Source organism: Phyllobates terribilis, unplaced genomic scaffold (genome assembly GCF_046119375.1).
Source record: "Phyllobates terribilis strain yellow unplaced genomic scaffold, ASM4611937v1 Scaffold_239__1_contigs__length_3013552, whole genome shotgun sequence".
NCBI classification, from domain to species: Eukaryota; Metazoa; Chordata; class Amphibia; order Anura; family Dendrobatidae; genus Phyllobates; species Phyllobates terribilis.
The window spans coordinates 300,879-320,850 of NW_027362999.1; the positions used below are offsets into that span (position 1 = coordinate 300,879).

A 19,972-nucleotide genomic window follows, 5' to 3' on the forward strand; every position below is an offset into this window, starting at 1 on the left:
CGAAGCAAAAAACAATGCTTTATCACCATACCTCCAAACAAAAAGTGGAATAACACGCGATCAAAAAGACGCATATAAATAAAAATGATACCGTTGAAAACGTCATCTCGTCCCGCAAAAAACAAGCTGCCATACAGCTCCATCAGCCGAAAAATAAAAAAGTTATAGCTCTCAGAATAAAGCGATACTAAAAAATATTTTTTTCTATAAAATAGCTTTTATTGTGTATAAGCGCCAAAACATAGAAAAATGATACAAATGTGGTACCGCTGTAAACGTACTGACCCGAAGAGTAAAGCTGCCTCATCAATTTTACCACACGCGGAACAGAATAAAAAAAAAAAAAAAAAACAATTCCTGAATTGTTGGTTTTTGTTTATTCTGCCTCCCAAAAATCGGAATAGAAAGCGATCAAAAAATGTCACGTGCCTGAAAATGGCACCAATAACAACGTCAAGTCATCCCGCAAAAAACGAGCCGTCACATGACTGTCTGCCAAAATCTGGAAAAATTATAGCTCTCAAAATATGGCGATGCAAAAACTAGATTTTATAAAAAATGTGTCTTTTAGTGTGTGACAGCTGTCAGTCATAAAAACCCCATATGATTCTGGCATTGCTGTAATCGCACCGACCCGAAGAATAAAGTCGTCTAATCACTTATACCGCACAAGGAACGGCGTCAAAAATAAACTCTTGGGTTAGGATTGGGCTAGGGTTAGGGCTGGGTTTGGGGCTAGGGTTGTGCTGGGGCTAGGGTTGTGCTGGGGCTAGGGTTGTGCTGGGGCTAGGGTTGTGCTGGGGCTAGGGTTGTGCTAGGGTTAGGGCTGGGGTTGGGATTTTTTTCAAAAGTAAGAAAAAAAGATAACAATATGGCGACTAGTGTTGAGAGCAAGTGCTTGCTACTTGAGTTTGCATCGGGTGCTCTGGTATGCATTGAGTATCGTGGGTATTTGAGTGACATGCTCGAGTCTCTGCCCCATATGCTTCGCGGCCAAAAAACTTTACGGGGATTGCCTGCCATGCACGAGCGATCCCCGCATGTTTTTTTTTGGGTGTCTAATAACCGTGAAACATGCGGAGCAGGGACTCGAGCATGTCACTCGAGCACACGCTGTACATGGTGCATACCTGAGTACCCGATGCAAACTCAAGTAGCGAGCACTTGCGCTCAAGAATAATGACAACTTATTCAATATGATGACCTAATGTAAACAAATAATGTGCCGTACCTCTGGGTTCAAAATGTTCACTATACACCTTAATAAAATCCTTGAGGGGTATAGTTTCCAAAATGGGGACACTTGTGGGGGAGCTCCACTGTTTAGGCACATCACGGGCTCTCCAAACGCGACATGGTGTCCGCTAACAAATTGAATGGAAAATCGGCTCAAATTGTTAGCGGACGCCATGTTGCGTTTGGAGAGCCCCTGTGTGCCCAAACATTGGAGCTCCCCCACAAGTGACCCCATTTTGGAAACTAGACCCCCCAAGGCACCTATCTAGATGCATAGTGAGCACTTGGAACCCCCAGGTGCTTCACAAATTGATTCGTAATAATGAAAAAGTGAAAAAAAAAACACTTTTTCATTTTTATGAATCAATTTGTGAAGCACCTGGGGTTCCAAGTGCTCACTATGAATCTAGATAGGTGCCTTGGGGGGTCTAGTTTCCAAAATGGGGTCACTTGTGGGGGAGCTCCAATGTTTGGGCACACAGGGACTCTCTAAATGCAACATGGTATCCGCTAACAAATTGAATGGAAAATCGGCTCAAATTGTTAGCGGACACCACATTGCATTTGGAGAGCCCCTCTGTGCCCAAACTTTGGAGCTCCCCCACAAGTGACCCCATTTTGGAAACTAGACCCCCCAAGGCACCTTTCTAGATGCATAGTGAGCACTTGGAACCCCCAGGTGCTTCACAAATTGATTCGTAAAAATGAAAAAGTGAAAAAAAAAACACTTTTCCATTTTTATGAATCAATTTGTGAAGCACCTGGGGTTCCAAGTGCTCACTATGAATCTAGATAGGTGCCTTGGGGGGTCTAGTTTCCAAAATGGGGTCACTTGTGGGGGAGCTCCAATGTTTGGGCACACAGGGACTCTCCAAATGCAACATGATATCCGCTAACAAATTGTCGGCTCAAATTGTTAGCGGATATCATGTTGCATTTGGAGAGTCCCTGTGTGCCCAAACATTGGAGCTCCCCCACAAGTGACCCCATTTTGGAAACTAGACCCCCCAAGGCACCTATCTAAATGCATAGTGAGCACTTGGAACCCCAGGTGCTTCACAAATTGATTCATAAAAATGAAAAAGTGTTTTTTTTTTCACTTTTTCATTATTACGAATCAATTTGTGAAGCACCTGGGGGTTCCAAGTGCTCACTATGCATCTAGAAAGGAGCCTTGGGGGTCTAGTTTCCAAAATGGGGTCACTTGTGGGGGAGCTCCAATGTTTGGGCACACAGGGACTCTAAATGCAACATGGTATCCGCTAACAAATTGAATGGAAAATCGGCTCAAATTGTTAGCGGACACCACATTGCGTTTGGAGAGCCCCTCTGTGCCCAAACTTTGGAGCTCCCCCACAATTGACCCCATTTTGGAAACTAGACCCCCCAAGGCACCTTTCTAGATGCATAGTGAGCACTTGGAACCCCCAGGTGCTTCACAAATTGATTTGTAAAAATGAAAAAGTGAAAAAAAAAAACACTTTTTCATTTTTATGAATCAATTTGTGAAGCACCTGGGGTTCCAAGTGCTCACTATGAATCTAGATAGGTGCCTTGGGGGGTCTAGTTTCCAAAATGGGGTCACTTGTGGGGGAGCTCCAATGTTTGGGCACACAGGGACTCTCCAAATGCAACATGATATCCGCTAACAAATTGTCGGCTCAAATTGTTAGCGGATATCATGTTGCATTTGGAGAGTCCCTGTGTGCCCAAACATTGGAGCTCCCCCACAAGTGACCCCATTTTGGAAACTAGACCCCCCAATGCACCTATCTAGATGCATAGTGAGCACTTGGAACCCCAGGTGCTTCACAAATTGATTCATAAAAATGAAAAAGTGTTTTTTTTTTCACTTTTTCATTATTACGAATCAATTTGTGAAGCACCTGGGGGTTCCAAGTGCTCACTATGCATCTAGAAAGGTGCCTTGGGGGGTCTAGTTTCCAAAATGGGGTCACTTGTGGGGGAGCTCCAAAGTTTGGGCACAGAGGGGCTCTCCAAACGCAATGTGGCGTCCGCTAACAATTTGAGCCGATTTTCCATTCAATTTGTTAGCGGATACCATGTTGCATTTAGAGAGTCCCTGTGTGCCCAAACATTGGAGCTCCCCCACAAGTGACCCCATTTTGGAAACTAGACCACCCAAGGCGCCTATCTAGATGCATAGTGAGCACTTGGAACCCTCAGGTGCTTCACAAATTGATTCATACAAATGAAAAAGTGTTTTTTTTTTCACTTTTTAATTGTTACGAATCAATTTGTGAAGCACCTGGGGGTTCCAAGTGCTCACTATGCATCTAGATAGGTGCCTTGGGGGGTCTAGTTTCCAAAATGGGGTGACTTGTGGGGGAGCTCCAATGTTTGGGCACACAGGGACTCTCTAAATGCAACATGGTGTCCTCTAACAAATTTAACGGAAAATCGGCTCAAATTGTTAGCGACACCATGTTGCGTTTGGAGAGCCGCTGTGTGCCCAAACATTGGAGCTCCCCCACAAGTGACCCCATTTTGGAAACTAGACCCCCCAAGGCACCTATCTAGATGCATTGTGAGCACTTGGAACCCTCAGGTGCTTCACAAATTGATTCATACAAATGAAAAAGTGTTTTTTTTTTTTCACTTTTTCATTGTTACGAATCAATTTGTGAAGCACCTGGGGGTTCCAAGTGCTCACTATGCATCTAGATAGGTGCCTTGGGGGGTCTAGTTTCCAAAATGGGGTGACTTGTGGGGGAGCTCCAATGTTTGGGCACACAGGGACTCTCTAAATGCAACATGGTGTCCTCTAACAAATTTAACGGAAAATCGGCTCAAATTGTTAGCGACACCATGTTGCGTTTGGAGAGCCGCTGTGTGCCCAAACATTGGAGCTCCCCCACAAGTGACCCCATTTTGGAAACTAGACCCCCCAAGGCACCTATCTAGATGCATTGTGAGCACTTGGAACCCTCAGGTGCTTCACAAATTGATTCATACAAATGAAAAAGTGTTTTTTTTTTTTCACTTTTTCATTGTTACGAATCAATTTGTGAAGCACCTGGGGGTTCCAAGTGCTCACTATGCATCTAGATAGGTGCCTTGGGGGGTCTAGTTTCCAAAATGGGGTGACTTGTGGGGGAGCTCCAATGTTTGGGCACACAGGGACTCTCTAAATGCAACATGGTGTCCTCTAACAAATTTAACGGAAAATCGGCTCAAATTGTTAGCGACACCATGTTGCGTTTGGAGAGCCGCTGTGTGCCCAAACATTGGAGCTCCCCCACAAGTGACCCCATTTTGGAAACTAGACCCCCCAAGGCACCTATCTAGATGCATTGTGAGCACTTGGAACCCTCAGGTGCTTCACAAATTGATTCATAAAAATGAAAAAGTGTTTTTTTTTTTCACTTTTTCATTGTTACGAATCAATTTGTGAAGCACCTGGGGGTTCCAAGTGCTCACTATGCATCTAGAAAGGTGCCTTGGGGGGGTCTAGTTTCCAAAATGGGGTGACTTGTGGGGGAGCTCCAAAGTTTGGGCACACATGGGCTCTCCAAACACAACATGGCGTCCGCTAACTATTCAAGCAAATTTTACAATCAAAAAGTCAAATGGCGCTCCTTCCCTTCCGATCCCTGCCGTGCGCCCAAACAGTGTTTTTTCCCCAAATATTGGGTATCTGCGTGCCCAGGGGAAATTGCACAACAAATTTTGGGGTCCATTTTTTCTTGTTACCCCTGTGAAAATAAAAAAAATTGGGTCTAAAGTAACATTTTTGTGAAAAAAGTTAAATGTTCATTTTTTTCTTCCACATTCAAAAAATTCCTGTGAAGCACCTGAAGGGTTAATAAAGTTCTTGAATGTGGTTTTGAGCACCTTGAGGGGTGCAGTTTTTAGAATGGTGTCACTTTTGGGTATTTTCTGTCATAAAGACCTCTCAAAGTGACTTCAAATGTGATGTGGTCCCTAAAAAAATGGTTTTGTAAATTTTGTTGGAAAAATGAGAAATCGCTGGTCAACTTTTAACCCTTATAGCTCCCTAACAAAAAAAAATTTTGGTTCCAAAATTGTGCTGATGTAAAGTAGACATGTGGGAAATGTTATTTATTAACTCTTTTGTGTGACATATCGCTCTGATTTCAGGGCTTAAAAATTCAAATTTTGAAAATTGCAAAATTTTCAAAATTTTCGCCAAATTTCCGTTTTTTTCACAAATAAACGCAAGTGATATCGAAGAAATTTTTCCACAATCATGAAGTACAATATGTCACGAAAAAACAATCTCAGAATCAGGGGGATCGGTTGAAGCGTTCCAGAGTAATTACCTCATAAAGTGACAGTGGTCAGAATTGTAAAAATTGGCCCGGTCATTAACGTGCAAACCACCCGCGGGGCTTAAGGGGTTAATGGACAATCCAAGAATAAATAGATACATTTTTTTTATAAGAATATCGTGATATTGATACTTTGCGAAGTCCTCAGTAGAAAAAAATAATACAGAAAGAGTATTATTTTACAGTGTTACAGGGGCCCACTGAGACCCTTTCGCCCAGGGCCCACGAAAACCTGGAGCCGGCCCTGGTTGAAAGCAATGATGGAGGAGGGAGCTTCATGTGACACTCCCTCTCCCATCATTCCTCCTCTGCGTCTGACGCAGCGGCATGATGACGCGCCACGCTGTGTCAGACAGTGGAGCTGGCAGCTGCTGAGGTGATCAGCTGCAGAGACTGAAGCAGCAGGGAACGAGGAGCGGTAAGTATGTATTTATTTATTTATTTATTTTTAAATCAGTGTGTCCTGATAATACTGGAGGACTGGGGCTGCATTTTACCCTATGGTGGGGGACCGCATTTTACTCTTTGGGGGGCTGCACTATACTGCGTACAGGACCATGGGGAGTGCATTATACTGTGTGCAGGACCATGGCGAGTGCATTATACTGTGTGGAGGACCATGGGGTGTGCATTATACTGTGTGGAGGACCATAGGGTGTGCATTATACTGTGTGGAGGACCATAGGGAGTACGTTATACTGTGTGGATGACCATAGGGAGTGTATTATACTGTGTGGAAGACCATAGGGAGTGAACTATACTGCGTGGAAGACCATAGGGAGTTCATTATACTGCGTGGAGGACCATAGGGAGTGCATTTTACTGCATGGAGGACCATAGGGAGTGCATTATACTTAGTGGAAGACCATAGGGAGTGCAATGTACTGTGTGGAGAACCATAGGGAGTTCATTATACTGTGTGGAGAACTGTGGCACCCCAGGGGTCTGGTTTCCACAGTAACAGCAATGTTATGTCTGAGAGCAGGTGGGAGGTCTCTTGGTCAGGAATCCTATGCATGCCACACCTCCTGCCCAGTCCTGGGAGGGGAAGAACTTCCCCTGTATAAACCTGGGGCTGAGGCAGGGTTAGAGGGTTCAGAGGGAGAGTTCAGCCAGGAGGGCTGACAGGGAGCTGTGGCTCCGGCTGGGCCCAGCTCCTGGGCCATGCCAGAAGTAGAGAAGAGAAGCAGCATAGGAAGAAACAACAGGAGCTCTGTGGGAGCAGTGTTACAAAGAGTCAGGGGCTGGCAGCTGCAGAGCTCGCCCTGACTGAGAAGATTTCTTACCGGACCCGGAGTCCGAGGCTGTGGGGACTAACTCCTACCCAGCAGCAGAATCCGTCAGGCAGGGGATTTCAGGTCCTCTGGCCAAGAAACCCGAAGGCACGGTCACACGCATGGGACCAGCACCGCCGTCGTGGAGCGGAAGCTACTAGAAGGCCCCGAGTCACCGGCCATACGGGTGAGCACCACACGGTACACTCAGGGACGTGGGCTACTTATACTCGCTTCTAGCAAGGTAGCCAGAAGAGTATCGTTAGTTTGGGAGGCCTACAACTCCGCCTGGCCAGGGGAGATCCCATCTGCTCAAGGACTGACCAGGCCCCAACCGCTAGCCAGTACTCCGGGAGGGTCTATCTTTGTCACCAGTAAAGACCCTGAACTACACCGCATCGTCTCTGAGTGGTTCCTGCTACCCCCATCATCCACGTCGGCTGCCCTGAGGCCATACCCCTCCCGTTGGGGGTTATACTGTCACGCTGCACAATCCTACCACCGGCCTCAGCGGTCTGCCCTGCAGCAGCAGCTCCTTAGCTGTACTCAACGGGTGGCGTAGTCGTCCAACATCTACCGCTAATACAGCGCCACTTAGTCTGACTCCCTGGGCACGGACCGGGTCACCGCCACGAGACTACAACCCTCAACAGATCCGGCTCCGGGTAAGCTCCCGCGTGTGCAACGCTGCGCGACACAGGCCCAGGGGCGCGTCAGAACTATAGGGAGTTCATTATACTGTGTGGAGGACCTTAGGGAGTGCATTATACTGTGTGGAGGACCTTAGGGAGTGCATTAATCTGCGTGGAGGACCATGGCGAGTGTCTTATACTGTGTGGAGGACCATGGCGAGAGTCTTACACTGTGTGGAGGACCATGGTGAGGATCTTACACTGTGTGCACTTTCTGCTGCTCACGGCACTTTACTAAAACTGTGGATGGATGTTAGCAGAAATAACCATATCAAACCCACTAAAATGTAACGCTAATTCCCAGGTGCCGGTACGTGTGATCCTGATGCGGCACACTGTTGCCACACGTGTGACAAACAGGGACACACGGGACACGGATATCTCTGGTACCGTTTTTTCCTTTCCGGTACTGGAAATATATGGACGTGTGAAACCGGCTTTATAGGGAGTCTGGCCGACTGACAGCGGCTCACCGCTCCTGCAGCTGCACGATCTCGCGACCTAAACACAACAAGGTAAAGGATTGAACTTTATAAAGACACAACGATCAATGACAATGATGTAAATGATTTATCACTTTTTATTAATTCTTCAATACCTTCAATATTTGTCACAGTTGTTAATAGTAAACTAAAATGTTCTATGGAGAAAAAAAAGACAAATGAGGAATAAACCTACACATTATTTCCCATATGACGGAGTATATCTTTTGGGTGTGTTCACAATTGGCTGTTTTTCTGCGGCAATAACACTGCACTTTAAAGTACGAGCTTAGTGAATGAGATTTCTGAAGTCTCATTCACATGCTGCATTTCTTTTCTAGTGTTTTTTGTATTCTGCAGCTTGTCAATCCTTTTAGGGCCGTTGCAGCGTTTTTCACCAATTCAAATGAATGAGAAAAAAAACAATTAAAAACACAGCAAAAACGTGCGTATTTTACTCAGTGTTTTTCCTGCCACCAGTTTGGTTTTTGTTGAGCAAAAAATGCTGCAAAAATGCAGCGTGTGAACATACCCTTATACTGGTTGTGTTCTAACTGGAAATAAAAGAGAACGGTCATGATAACATGGAGATGGATTTTATTCTATGGAGTTTCCACTGTACACATTGCTCGGCAGCATCTGTTTGTGCAGAGTCGCCTCTTGAAGATTCTATCACAAGATTCTATCATGACATCACTGGTGATGCTCGCCCATTATGACATCACAGCTCACAGTCACTACTTCTACAATGTACACAGGGTAGCGGGTGCCATTTTGGCTCCATAGCTAGTTACTGAGCGCACTTACAGTTTCTCACTATGGCCGGATTTTTTCTGGATAATTTTCAGGTACAAGCGCTATGGGGTATTCTTATCAACAATCGCCCTAACATTGTGCTTCTACCACCCGATGGCGTCCTCAGCTTCACTCACCGGCTGGTGGTGCAGCTAGTAAGGAACTGCCTGACCAAATACCAACAAGGTCATCTCACCTCAGAGTATGTGACGGATTTACTTCATAACATCAGGACATTACTACAGCAGGTAAATAGCGGACACTCCGCACAAAACTTCTCCATATAGATAATTGAACCCGTTCTACACCCTAGTGACAAGCATTTTTATTGGTACAATTTCGGCACCATTTTTTTAAAGACACTGTGTCTGCGAATTCACACATAGAGTGTCTTCAATAAAATGCAGCCGGATAGCGTAGTATGCGCACATGCAAACCCCCATAGCCTCCCCACGTCCAGCAGGAGACCCCCATACCCTCCCCACGTCCAGCAGGAGAACCCCATAACCTCCCCACCTCCAGCAGGAGACCCCCATAGCCCCCCCACGTCCAACAGGAGACCCCCATAGCCTCCCCACGTCCAGCAGAAGACCCCCATAGCCTCCCTACGTCCAGCAGGAGACCCCCATAGCCTCCCTACGTCCAGCAGGAGACTCTCATAAACTCCCCACGTCCAGCAAGAGACCCCCATAGCCACCCCACATCCAGCAGGAGACCCTCATAGCCTCCCTACGTCCAGCAGGAGACCCCCATAGCCTCAATGCATCAAGCAGGAGACCCCTATAACCTCCCCACGTTCAGCAGGAGACCCCTATAGCCTCCGCACGTCTAACAGGAGACCCCCATAGTCTCCCCCGGTCCAGCAGGAGACCCTCATAGCCTCCCCACGTCCAGCAGGAGACCCCCATAGCCTCCCCATGTCCATCAGGAGACCCCATAGCCTAAACACGTCCAGCAGGAGACCCCCATAGCCTCCCCACCTCCAACAGGAGACCCCACATAGTCTCCCCACGTCCAGCAGAAGACCCCCATACCCTCCCCATGTCCAGCAGGAGAACCCCATAACCTCCCCACCTCCAGCAGGAGACCCCCATAGCCTCCCACCTCCAACAGGAGACCCCCATAGCCTCCCCACATCCAGCAGAAGACCCCCATAGCCTCCCTGCATCCAGCAGGAGACCCCCATAGCCTCAATGCATAAAGCAGGAGACCCCTATAACCTACCCACGTCCAGCAGGAGACCCCTATAGCCTCCACACGTCTAGCAGGAGACCCCCATAGTCTCCCCCAGTCCAGCAGGAGACCCTCATAGCCTCCCCACATCCAGCAGGAGACCCCCATAGCCTCCTCACGTCCATCAGGAGACCCCCAGAGCCTCCACACATCCAGCAGGAGACCCCTATTGCCTCAATGCATCGAGCAGGAGACCCCTATAGCCTCCCCACGTCCAGCAGGAAACCCCCATAGCCTCCGTAGGTCTAGCAGGAGACCCCATAGCCTCCCGTGGTCCAGCAGGAGACCCTCATAACCTCCCCACATCCAGCAAGAGACCCCCATAGCCTCCCCACATCCAGCAGGAGACCCTTATAGCCTCAACGCATAGAGCAGGAGACCCCCATAGCCTCCCCATGTCCAGCAGGAGAACCCCATAGCCTCCCCACGTCCAGAAGGAGACCCCTTTAGCCTCCACACATCCAGCAGGAGACCCCATAGCCTCCCCATGTCCAGCAGGAGAACCTCATAGCCTCTGCACATCCAGCAGGAGACCCCCATAGCCTCCCCTGGTCCAGCAGGAGACCCTCATAGCCTCCCCACGTCCAGCAGGAGACCCCCATAGCCTCCACACATCCAGCAGGAGACCCCCATAACCTCCCCACATCCAGCAGGAGACCCCCATAGCCTCCATACATCCAGCAGGAGACCCCCATAGCCTCCCCACATCCAGCAGGACACCCCCATAGCCTCTATACATCCAGCAGGAGACCCCCATAGCCTCCGCATGTCCAGCAGGAGACCCGCATAGCCTCCCCACCTCCAGCAGGAGACCCCCATAGCCTCCATATGACGCGCCCCTGGGCCTGTGTCGCGCAGCGTTGCGCACGCGGGAGCTTACCCGGAGCCGGATCTGTTGAGGGTTGTAGTCTCGTGGCGGTGATCCGGTCCGTGCCCAGGGAGTCAGACTAAGTGGCGCTGTATCAGCGGTAGATGTTGGACGACTACGCCACCCGTTGAGTACAGCTAAGGAGCTGCTGCTGCAGGGCAGACCGCTGAGGCCGGTGGTAGGATTGTGCAGCGTGATAGTATAACCCCCAACGGGAGGGGTATGGCCTCAGGGCAGCCGACGTGGATGATGGGGGTAGCAGGAACCACTCGGAGACGGTACGGTGTAGTTCAGGGTCTTTACTGGTGACAAAGATAGACCCTCCCGGAGTACTGGCTAGCGATTGGGGCCTGGTCAGTCCTTGAGCAGATGGGATCTCCCCTGGCCAGGCGGAGTTGTAGGCCTCCCAAACTAACGATACTCTTCTGGCTACCTTGCTAGAGGCGGGTATAAGTAGCCCACGTCCCTGAGTGTACCGTGTGGTGCTCACCCGTATGGCCGGTGACTCGGGGCCTTCTAGTAGCTTCCGCTCCACGACGGCGGTGCTGGTCCCACGCGTGTGACCGTGCCTTCGGGTTTCTGGGCCAGAGGACCTGCAATCCCCTGCCGGTCGGTTTCTGCTGCTGGATAGGAGTTAGTCCCCACAGCCTCGGACTCCGGGTCCGGTGATAACTTCTCAGTCAGGGCGAGCTCTGCAGCTGCCAGCCCCTGACTCCTTGTAGCACTGCTCCCACAGAGCTCCTGTTGTTTCTTCCTATGCTGCTTCTCTTCTCTACTTCTTCTCTACTCACTAACCCTGCCTCAGCCCTAGGTTTATATAGGGGAAGTTCTTCCCCTCCCAGGACTGGGCAGGAGGTGTGGCATGCATAGGATTCCTGACCAAGAGACCTCCCACCTGCTCTCAGACATAACATTGCTGTTACTGTGGAAACCAGACCCCTGGGGTGCCACACATACATCCAGCAGGAGACCCCCATAGCCTCCACACGTCCAGCAGGAGACCCCCATAGCCTCCGCACATCCAGCAGGAGACCCCCATAGCCTCCCCACATCCAGCAGGAGACCCCCATATCCTCTGCATGTCCAGCAGGAGACTCCCATAGCCTCTGCACGTCCAGCAGGAGACTCCCATAGACTTCTCACGTCCAGCAGGAGACCCTCATAGCCTCCACACGTCCAGCAGGAGACCCCCATAGCCTCAATGCATTGAGCAAGATACCGCATAACCTCCCCATGTACAGCAGTAGAACCCCATAAACTCCTCATGTCCAGCAGGAGACCCCCATAGCCTCGCAACATCCAGTAGAAGACTCCTATAGCCTCCCCACGTCCAGCAGGAGACCCCATAGCCTCTGCACGTCCAGCAGCAGACCCCCATAGACTCCCCACGTCCAGCAGGAGACCTCCATAGCCTCCACCCCTCCAGCAGGAGACCCCCTTAGCATCCGCATGTCCAGCAAGAGACCCCGATAGCCTCCCCACGTCCAGCAGAAGACCCCCATAGCATTCGCACGTCTAGCAGGAGACCCCCATAGCCTTCCCCGGTCCAGCAGGAGACCCTCAAAGCCTCCCCACGTCCAGCAGGAGACCCCCATAGCCTCCCCACGTCCAGCAGGAAACCCCCATAGCCTCCCCACGTCCAGCAGGAAACCCCCATAGCCTCTGCACGTCCAGCAGGAGACTCCCATAGACTCCCCATGTCCAGCAAGAGACCCCCATAACCACCCCACATCCAGCAGGAGACCCTCATAGCCTCAACGCATCGAGCAGGAGACCCCCATGGCCTCCCTACGTCCAGCAGGAGACCCCCATAGCCTCCGCACGTCCTGCAGGAGACCCCCATAGCCTCTGCACGTCCAGCAGGAGACCCCCATAGCCTCCGCACGTCCAGCAGGAGACCCCCATAGCCTCCGCATGTCCAGCAGGAGACCCTCATAGCCTCCGCATGTCCAGCAGCAGACCGCCATAGCCTCCTCACGTCCAGCAGGAGACCCCTATAGCCTCTGCATGTCCATCAGGAGACCCCCATAGCCTCTGCATGTCCATCAGGAGACCCCCATAGCCTCCGCACATCCAGCAGGAGACCCCTATAGCCTCCCCACGTCCAGCAGGAGACCTTCATTGCCTCCCCACGTCCAGCAGGAGACCTCCATACAGAGGCGTACATAGGAATCATGGGGCCCCATAGCAGAAGCGCTAAATGGAGCCCCTCCAAAAAAGTGAAAATTGTCGGGGGTCAAGGAAGAGCATATCTCATAACTTTCCAGCCTTTACACAGTAATTTTTCTCCTGCTGAAGTCCTAGATTCTTCTTTTATTTCCCCATAAGGTATGATGCCAACAATAGTGCCCCCCCTAAACACAGTATGTTACCCCCATGGTGAATTCCTCCACATGCACAGTATAATGACTCTACCGTACCCCACCTCAACTCTCAAGGCAAAGTATGGTGACTCCAACACAGTATGATCCCCCAACTGTGACCCCCACACAGCCCTCCATGTAGTATAATGGCCCCACACCTCTCCACACAGTATAATGCACTCGCCATGGTACTCCACACAGTATAATGCACTCGCCATGGTCCTCCACACAGTATAATGCACTCGCCATGGTCCTCCACACAGTATAATGCACTCCCTATGGTCCTCCACGCAGTATAATGCACTCCCAATGGTCCTCCACACAGTATAATGCACTCCCTATGGTCCTCCACACAGTATAATGCTCTCCCTATGGTCCTCCACACAGTATAAGATATTCTTCATACAGAATACTGGCCCCCATATAGTCCTCTCCATACAGTATACTGGCCTGCATATAGTCCTCCATACAGTGTACTGGCCCCCATATAGTCCTCCATACAGTATACCGGCCTCCTTATAGTCCTCTATAGAGAATACTGGCCTCATATAGTCCTCCACACAGTGTATGGGTCCCAATATAGCCCTCCATACAGTGTATTGGCCCCCATATAGTCCTCCATACAGTATACTGGCCCCCATATAGTCCTCCATACAGAATACTGGCCCCCATAGAGAATACTGGCCCCCATATAGTCCTCCATACAGTGTACTTCCCCCATATAGTCCCATATAGTCCTCAATACAGTATACTGGCCCTCATATAGTCCTCCACACAGTGTATGGGCCCCCATATAGTCCTCCCTACAGAATACTGGCCCCCATATAGTCCTCCCTACAGAATACTGGCCCCCATATAGTCATCCATACAGTATACTGCCCCTCATATAGTCCTCCACACAGTGTATGGGCCCCCATATAGTCCTCCATACAGTGTACGAGCCCTTATATAGTGTATGGGCCCCAGGCCTCCATACATTAAAAAAAAAAAAAATGACATACTCACCTTACCTCACCTGCTGCCGCTGCTCTGCTCTGGACTCCTCAGCGTCGCTGTCTTCCCGCTCTGCACTGTGACTGCTCAGCAGAGGGTGTGGTGGAAAGACGTCATCCCACCCTCTAACCTGAGACGTCACAGCACAGGACGCGGAAGACACCGGAGCTGCGGAGGCACGGGGAGAGGTAAGTATTGTGCCGGGGCCCTGAGCGGAGCGGGGCCCCCCGCCTGCTCAGGGACCCGGCACTTGCCCGGGTGCTAACGCCGGGCCTGGGAGCGGAGCCTGTTGCAAGGGCCCCGCTGCGGGGCATACACGGTGCAGGCGACTGCTATGGGCCCCCCCCCCGGCTCACGGGCCCCATAGCAGTGGCGTGGCCTGCCGCCATTGGCGGTACGCCACTGCCTCCATAGCCTCCCCACTTTTAGCAGGAGACCCTCCATAGCCATGATGAAATGACGCATACCTCTATTTCTGGCACCACACTCCTCCTCCATCCCCATCCGCCTCCCGGTCTGGATGTGTTCTTCTATCTGCGGCCACATTGTGCAGGTACAGTGCGCTTGCGCAGTCTATAGAGGCTTCGGAAAGAAGGACCCATCCCTGGTTATATTATAGATAATGGTGGGATAGAAGTTTCTTTCCTCCAATATAAAACACGATGAGTCCCCAGAGTTATTGTATCTGCAGAGAGGAGCAAATGTCACATACAATGGCGGCCTCCTCCATTGTGACCTTTCTCATCTCAAAATTTTCCTTTTTGTTTCTTTTCCTCTTTTTAGGCTGAAGAAAGATCTCAATATGGAGATTTGGCTTTTATTAAAGACCTGGCCGAAAAAGTCCTGTGTGTACTGGAGCGTCCGGCTCGCTCATTGGAACGCCTGGTAAGGAGCCGTCATCTTCTCTAGCACACGTCTGATTTGTACAGTTACAATTGGCTGCATCTGTAAATGCAGGTTTAGTCCTTCCTGATTTATCTATGTGATGATTTAGTGTAAGGTTCCACATGTTAATTATATATATATTATATCTACCAGGAAACAGCAGAAGGCGACACCAAAGACGAGCAAAATCTAATCCCGGGACTGAACAGCAATCTGACTACAGGTAAGCCGATCACCCGACCTCCTACAAGAAATATCCAGATATTATACAGAACAGGGAATAATCTTACATTTACTCTGTATATTCTGTGTAATGGGAACCTGTCAGCACATTTTTGCATATTGTGGTATGACTGTACTGGCCATTTCTCTGTAATAATTTTTTGCAGAAATCCAATGTCTCAGTCAAGGGAAATCTAATGTAGAAGCCGTATACAAATCAGCATGGAAGTGCACTGGGGGCGTGGAAGAAGAAATCCATACTGTGACACGCCCCCAGTGCACTTCCAGGATAATCTGCATATGGCTCCTACGCTTCAGCTCTCTTACCATCACTCACATGTACAGCGAGGGTGGGGGGGTCCTCATTCATGTGATGATTGGGGGGTCCTTCATCATTTCCATTACATTTATTCATGGATGCGCCGTACGTTCACATATTTGGAATCCCTATATAATAAGTATTATTCCCATTTACAGACATCTTGTCATGTCTGAGTTATATTGTTGTAATATATATGTAGGATTAATATCGTCTAATACATTTTATTTCTTCATAATTTTTTCACTCTTTTAGAAACAACTGTGTTGGCGGATGCTGACAGTAGAATCTGTGAGATCCCGGAGATCCAACAATCTGACGGTGTAAGTATCATGGAGAGAGATGACGGTGTATCACCAGATTATGGGGTGGGAATGACACCTCCAGTATTGTCTCCCATATAACCATGGGATGTCTCTATTCTAAGAGGAGATGACAGAAGGGAGACGTTTTTGCATCTGGAGCTTTTTTCCAGCAGCTTCTATATCTTTATATAATTTCTTATTCTTTTATAGAGCGTGATCAAATCATTGACCCCGTCAAGACAGCCGCATAAGAGCGACTATGGGACATCCAAACTGATCAGCAGTGGAAGTTTTGGGTGAGTTTTCTGTTGGCATAATCCACATTTCTCAAGGTTCCCAATGACAATGCTCCAGACTCTGTGCTCTTCCCTTCAGTGTTATCATAGGGAAATTATATGATCTGTAGGAAAACAAACTATTAAGGAAAGGGATTAAAATAGAATAATATATTACACCTGCCTGTCCTAGACCCTCATCTGTTCTTACACTGCCACCCCCATCAGAGCTTCCCGATCCTCCGCACCGGTCTGTTCTTTTCGGGATCCATTAGCGAACTGATAAGAGTAATTGGCAACACATGGTCAAGTGAGGGGGTGACACGAAATTTCATCAATGACATCTGCACCCCCCAACCTCCACCATGACCATGTGAGTCTACTCCCTGGTCTCAGCAATAAAGACTGGCACAGAGGACAAGTGGCTATAATGGGTTTCATTTTTTGTAACTCCTTCGCTCCCCTCCATTTATTATGTTGTTATGTCTTGGGGTATGCGGGAGCATAATTAACGTCATGTTATGGCAATTGGACCACTTTTAATTTGGACCAACTTTTATTTGCACTGAATCGTATCTACTGGTCTAATGTAGTGAATCTGCCCAAGAATAATTTCAGTAGATTCTCTCATCTGTAATGTGACCTGGGTGAGGGCTCCGGCGGACGTGGCATTGTGGACACCTCCCATAGGTGATCTATGTAGTGATCTTTTATCAAATTCTAGACATGGACTTCCAGTGACGGACAGACTTCTAGCATTAAACATTAGTACAAAACATTATATAATGACTTCTATAGATGTTCTTGTAGTAAAGATTCATTCTAACCATTGATTCTCTTTCTCTCCAGTGCCGTCTACTTAGCGCACCATAAAGACTCACACCAGATCTTTGCTTTGAAGAAAATGTTCAAGCGAAACCTGAACACTCCAAAAAGAGTGGCATTGGCCTTTCTGGAGAGGGACATCCTAACATTCGCTGATTGTCCCTTCGTGGTCTCCATGCTCTGCTCCTTTCCAACAAAATCTCACCTGTGTATGGTCATGGAGTATGTAGGAGGTAGGACATGTATATTGTAGTATATTCAGCCCATGTCTGCTTACATCTTATCACTGCTCTTATAATTAGGATAATTAGGACAGTTACATCCTCACAGTGCGTTTACTGTAGGTTTTCTATTACCAAGATGCCTGGAAATTCATTGATCTGTGTGCAGCAGTGCTATGGTGCCAGTGAGTCAGATCGGGCCTGGCACCGCTCGGCACTGGGCCCCATTCCACCACCTGTCATCACAATTTCAGTGGTATTCACATTGTCAGAATATGAATACCGATGAAAACAATGGTGGATCAGGGAGCCAAAGGTTCCTAAATCCACCATTCAGCCTCCGCAGATGGGTCCGAGACTCCGTGTACTGCAGGTTCTTCGATGTCGCCACAATATTGCATCTGTAGTGTGGAGTCTCAGTACTTACACTGCACAGGTGGGGCTGGTGGGGGCCATAACACTGAGTGATGGGGCAGGTGGAGACCATATGCTGAGTAGTAGGGCTGGTTGGGGCCATAATACTGAGTGGTGAGGCTGGTGAGGGCGATAATTCTAAATGGTGAGGCTGATGGGGGCCATAACACTAAGTAGTGGTGGGGGCCATAATACTGAGAGGTAGGGCTGGTGGGGGCTATAGTACTGAATGGTGGGGCTGGTGGGTGCCTTACTACTAAGTGGTGGGGCTGGTGGGGGCCATAACACTGAGTGGTGGGGCTAATAAGGGTCATAATTCTGAGTAGTGGGGTTGGTGAGAGCGATAATACTGAGTGTTGATACTGGTGGGGGCCATAATACTGAGAGGTGGGGCTGGTGGAGGTGGTAGTACTGAGTGGTGGGTGCCTTACTACTAAGTGGTGGGGCTGGTAGGGGCCGTAACAATGAGTGGTGGGGCTGGTGAGGGCCATAATACTGAGTGTTGAGGCTGGTGGGGGCCATAATACTGAGTAGTGGGGCTATTGTGTGCCTTACTACTAAGTGGAGGGACTGTTGGGGGCAATAACACTGAGTGGTGGGGCTGCTGAGGGCCATAATACTGAGTGGTGGGGCTGGTGAGAGCAATTATACTTAGTTGTTGGGCTGGTGGGGGCATAATACTGAGTTGTGAGATTGGTGGAAGCCATAATACTGAGAATTGAGGGTTGTGGGTACCATAATACTGAATGGTGTGCCGTGTGAGGGGCTATAGGGGACTGTGAATGCCGCTATATTGAGTTGGTGACTGTACATGCCCCTACACCCCCTGGGCGTCCTCATATTGAATGGTGTGCAGTGGGGGTCCTTATTCTGTGTGGGGATCCTAATTCTGTTTGATTGGCTTTGGGGGCCATCATACTGAGTGGGCAGTGGTGGAGACCATTATATTGTCTGAGGGGCTATGGGGGCCATTATATTAAGTAGGGGGGGCTGTGGGCGCCATTATACTGAGTAGGGGGCTGTGACTGGCCTCATACTGAGTGGGGACATTATAGACAGGTGCTACATTATATCTGTAAGGTGAAACTGGATTAAGATTTCACTGTGGGGATATCTAACTCAGTCTGTGGGTGGGGGCATTTTTGGGAGCATCATATGCTAAAATGGCTATAAAAGGTGTATTGCTGTTGAGAACATCGATTGACTTCAGTAAGGGTTTTTTTTGAAGGGGCGTGCAGTTAGAACTTTTGCTATGGGGCCCTGAGATTTCTCTGTACGCCACTGTCTATGTGATCTCCCTGTAAGTCCGCACTGAGCATGTCAGTATCTCCAGCTATAGACGAGATGTGACATCACTTTATGTTATTAGTTACATGGAGGACATTTCTCCATCGATTCAGACTAATATTATGTGCACTATACATTATATCTGTTTATATTCTCTCCTATCCCAATGTCTCTGCTCACTTCCCATTATACATCATGGTGATCTGCTGTATAAACCACTCACCGGTCATATTTCCTTTCTTCTATAGGTGGTGACTGTGAGACCCTCCTAAGCACCAGGGGTCCTCTATCTGTCCCCTTGGCCCGCTTATACTTTGGAGAAGCGGTTCTTGCTGTGGAATACCTCCATAGCTACGGTGTGGTGCACAGAGACCTGAAGCCGGATAAGTAAGTGCCCCTCGTAGTATAATAAAGGGGGGAAGTTATCATTTATCATACGGTCTGTGAGGCTAAAACCATCTTCTCTTTCACAGCCTCCTGATTACATCTGCTGGACACATAAAAGTTACCGATTTTGGGATTTCAAAAGTTGGTGTCATGATGCCAAAAACCAACACCTACAAGGAATTAGCGGAGGACATCACCAGGGAGTTCCTGGACCGTGAGGTGGGTAACACTTACAGGAATTTAGCTTGTTCTTTACAAATCTCCAAGGACCAAAGCAAAGAAAGACCTTAAATATAACTTTTAATAGATACATTTAAAAGCACCCATATCAATATATAAAGACAAAATCCATAAAATGTGGCGGCAGCAGTATTCTCCGATCGGGGTGTATTTATCTCCCGCGTCTGTCCACTGACTCATTGTGGCTATCTCCTAATATGATCCCCTGATGAACCCCAAATTAGGAGGGGGAGAAACGTGTTGGGACAATTTACAGATAAGTCCTCTGGTTACTGCTGACTAAAATGCTTTTTTGGCAACTTTTTTTGTAATTCGCACACTGGATAATGCTCTGTCCCAACAT

General features: G+C 48.8%; 1 protein-coding gene across 1 annotated transcript in view; it reads left to right on the forward strand.

Annotated features, from left to right (window-relative positions):
* Positions 1-17,477: 17,477 nt before the first annotated feature.
* LOC141217363 (microtubule-associated serine/threonine-protein kinase 3-like) overlaps positions 17,478-19,972 on the forward strand; it is a 44,462-nt gene continuing 41,967 nt past the window's right edge. Inside the window, exon 1 of the mRNA XM_073665789.1 lies at positions 17,478-17,486. Within this exon, the coding sequence (XP_073521890.1) occupies positions 17,478-17,486 (9 nt within the window). The remainder of the gene's footprint in view (positions 17,487-19,972) is intronic.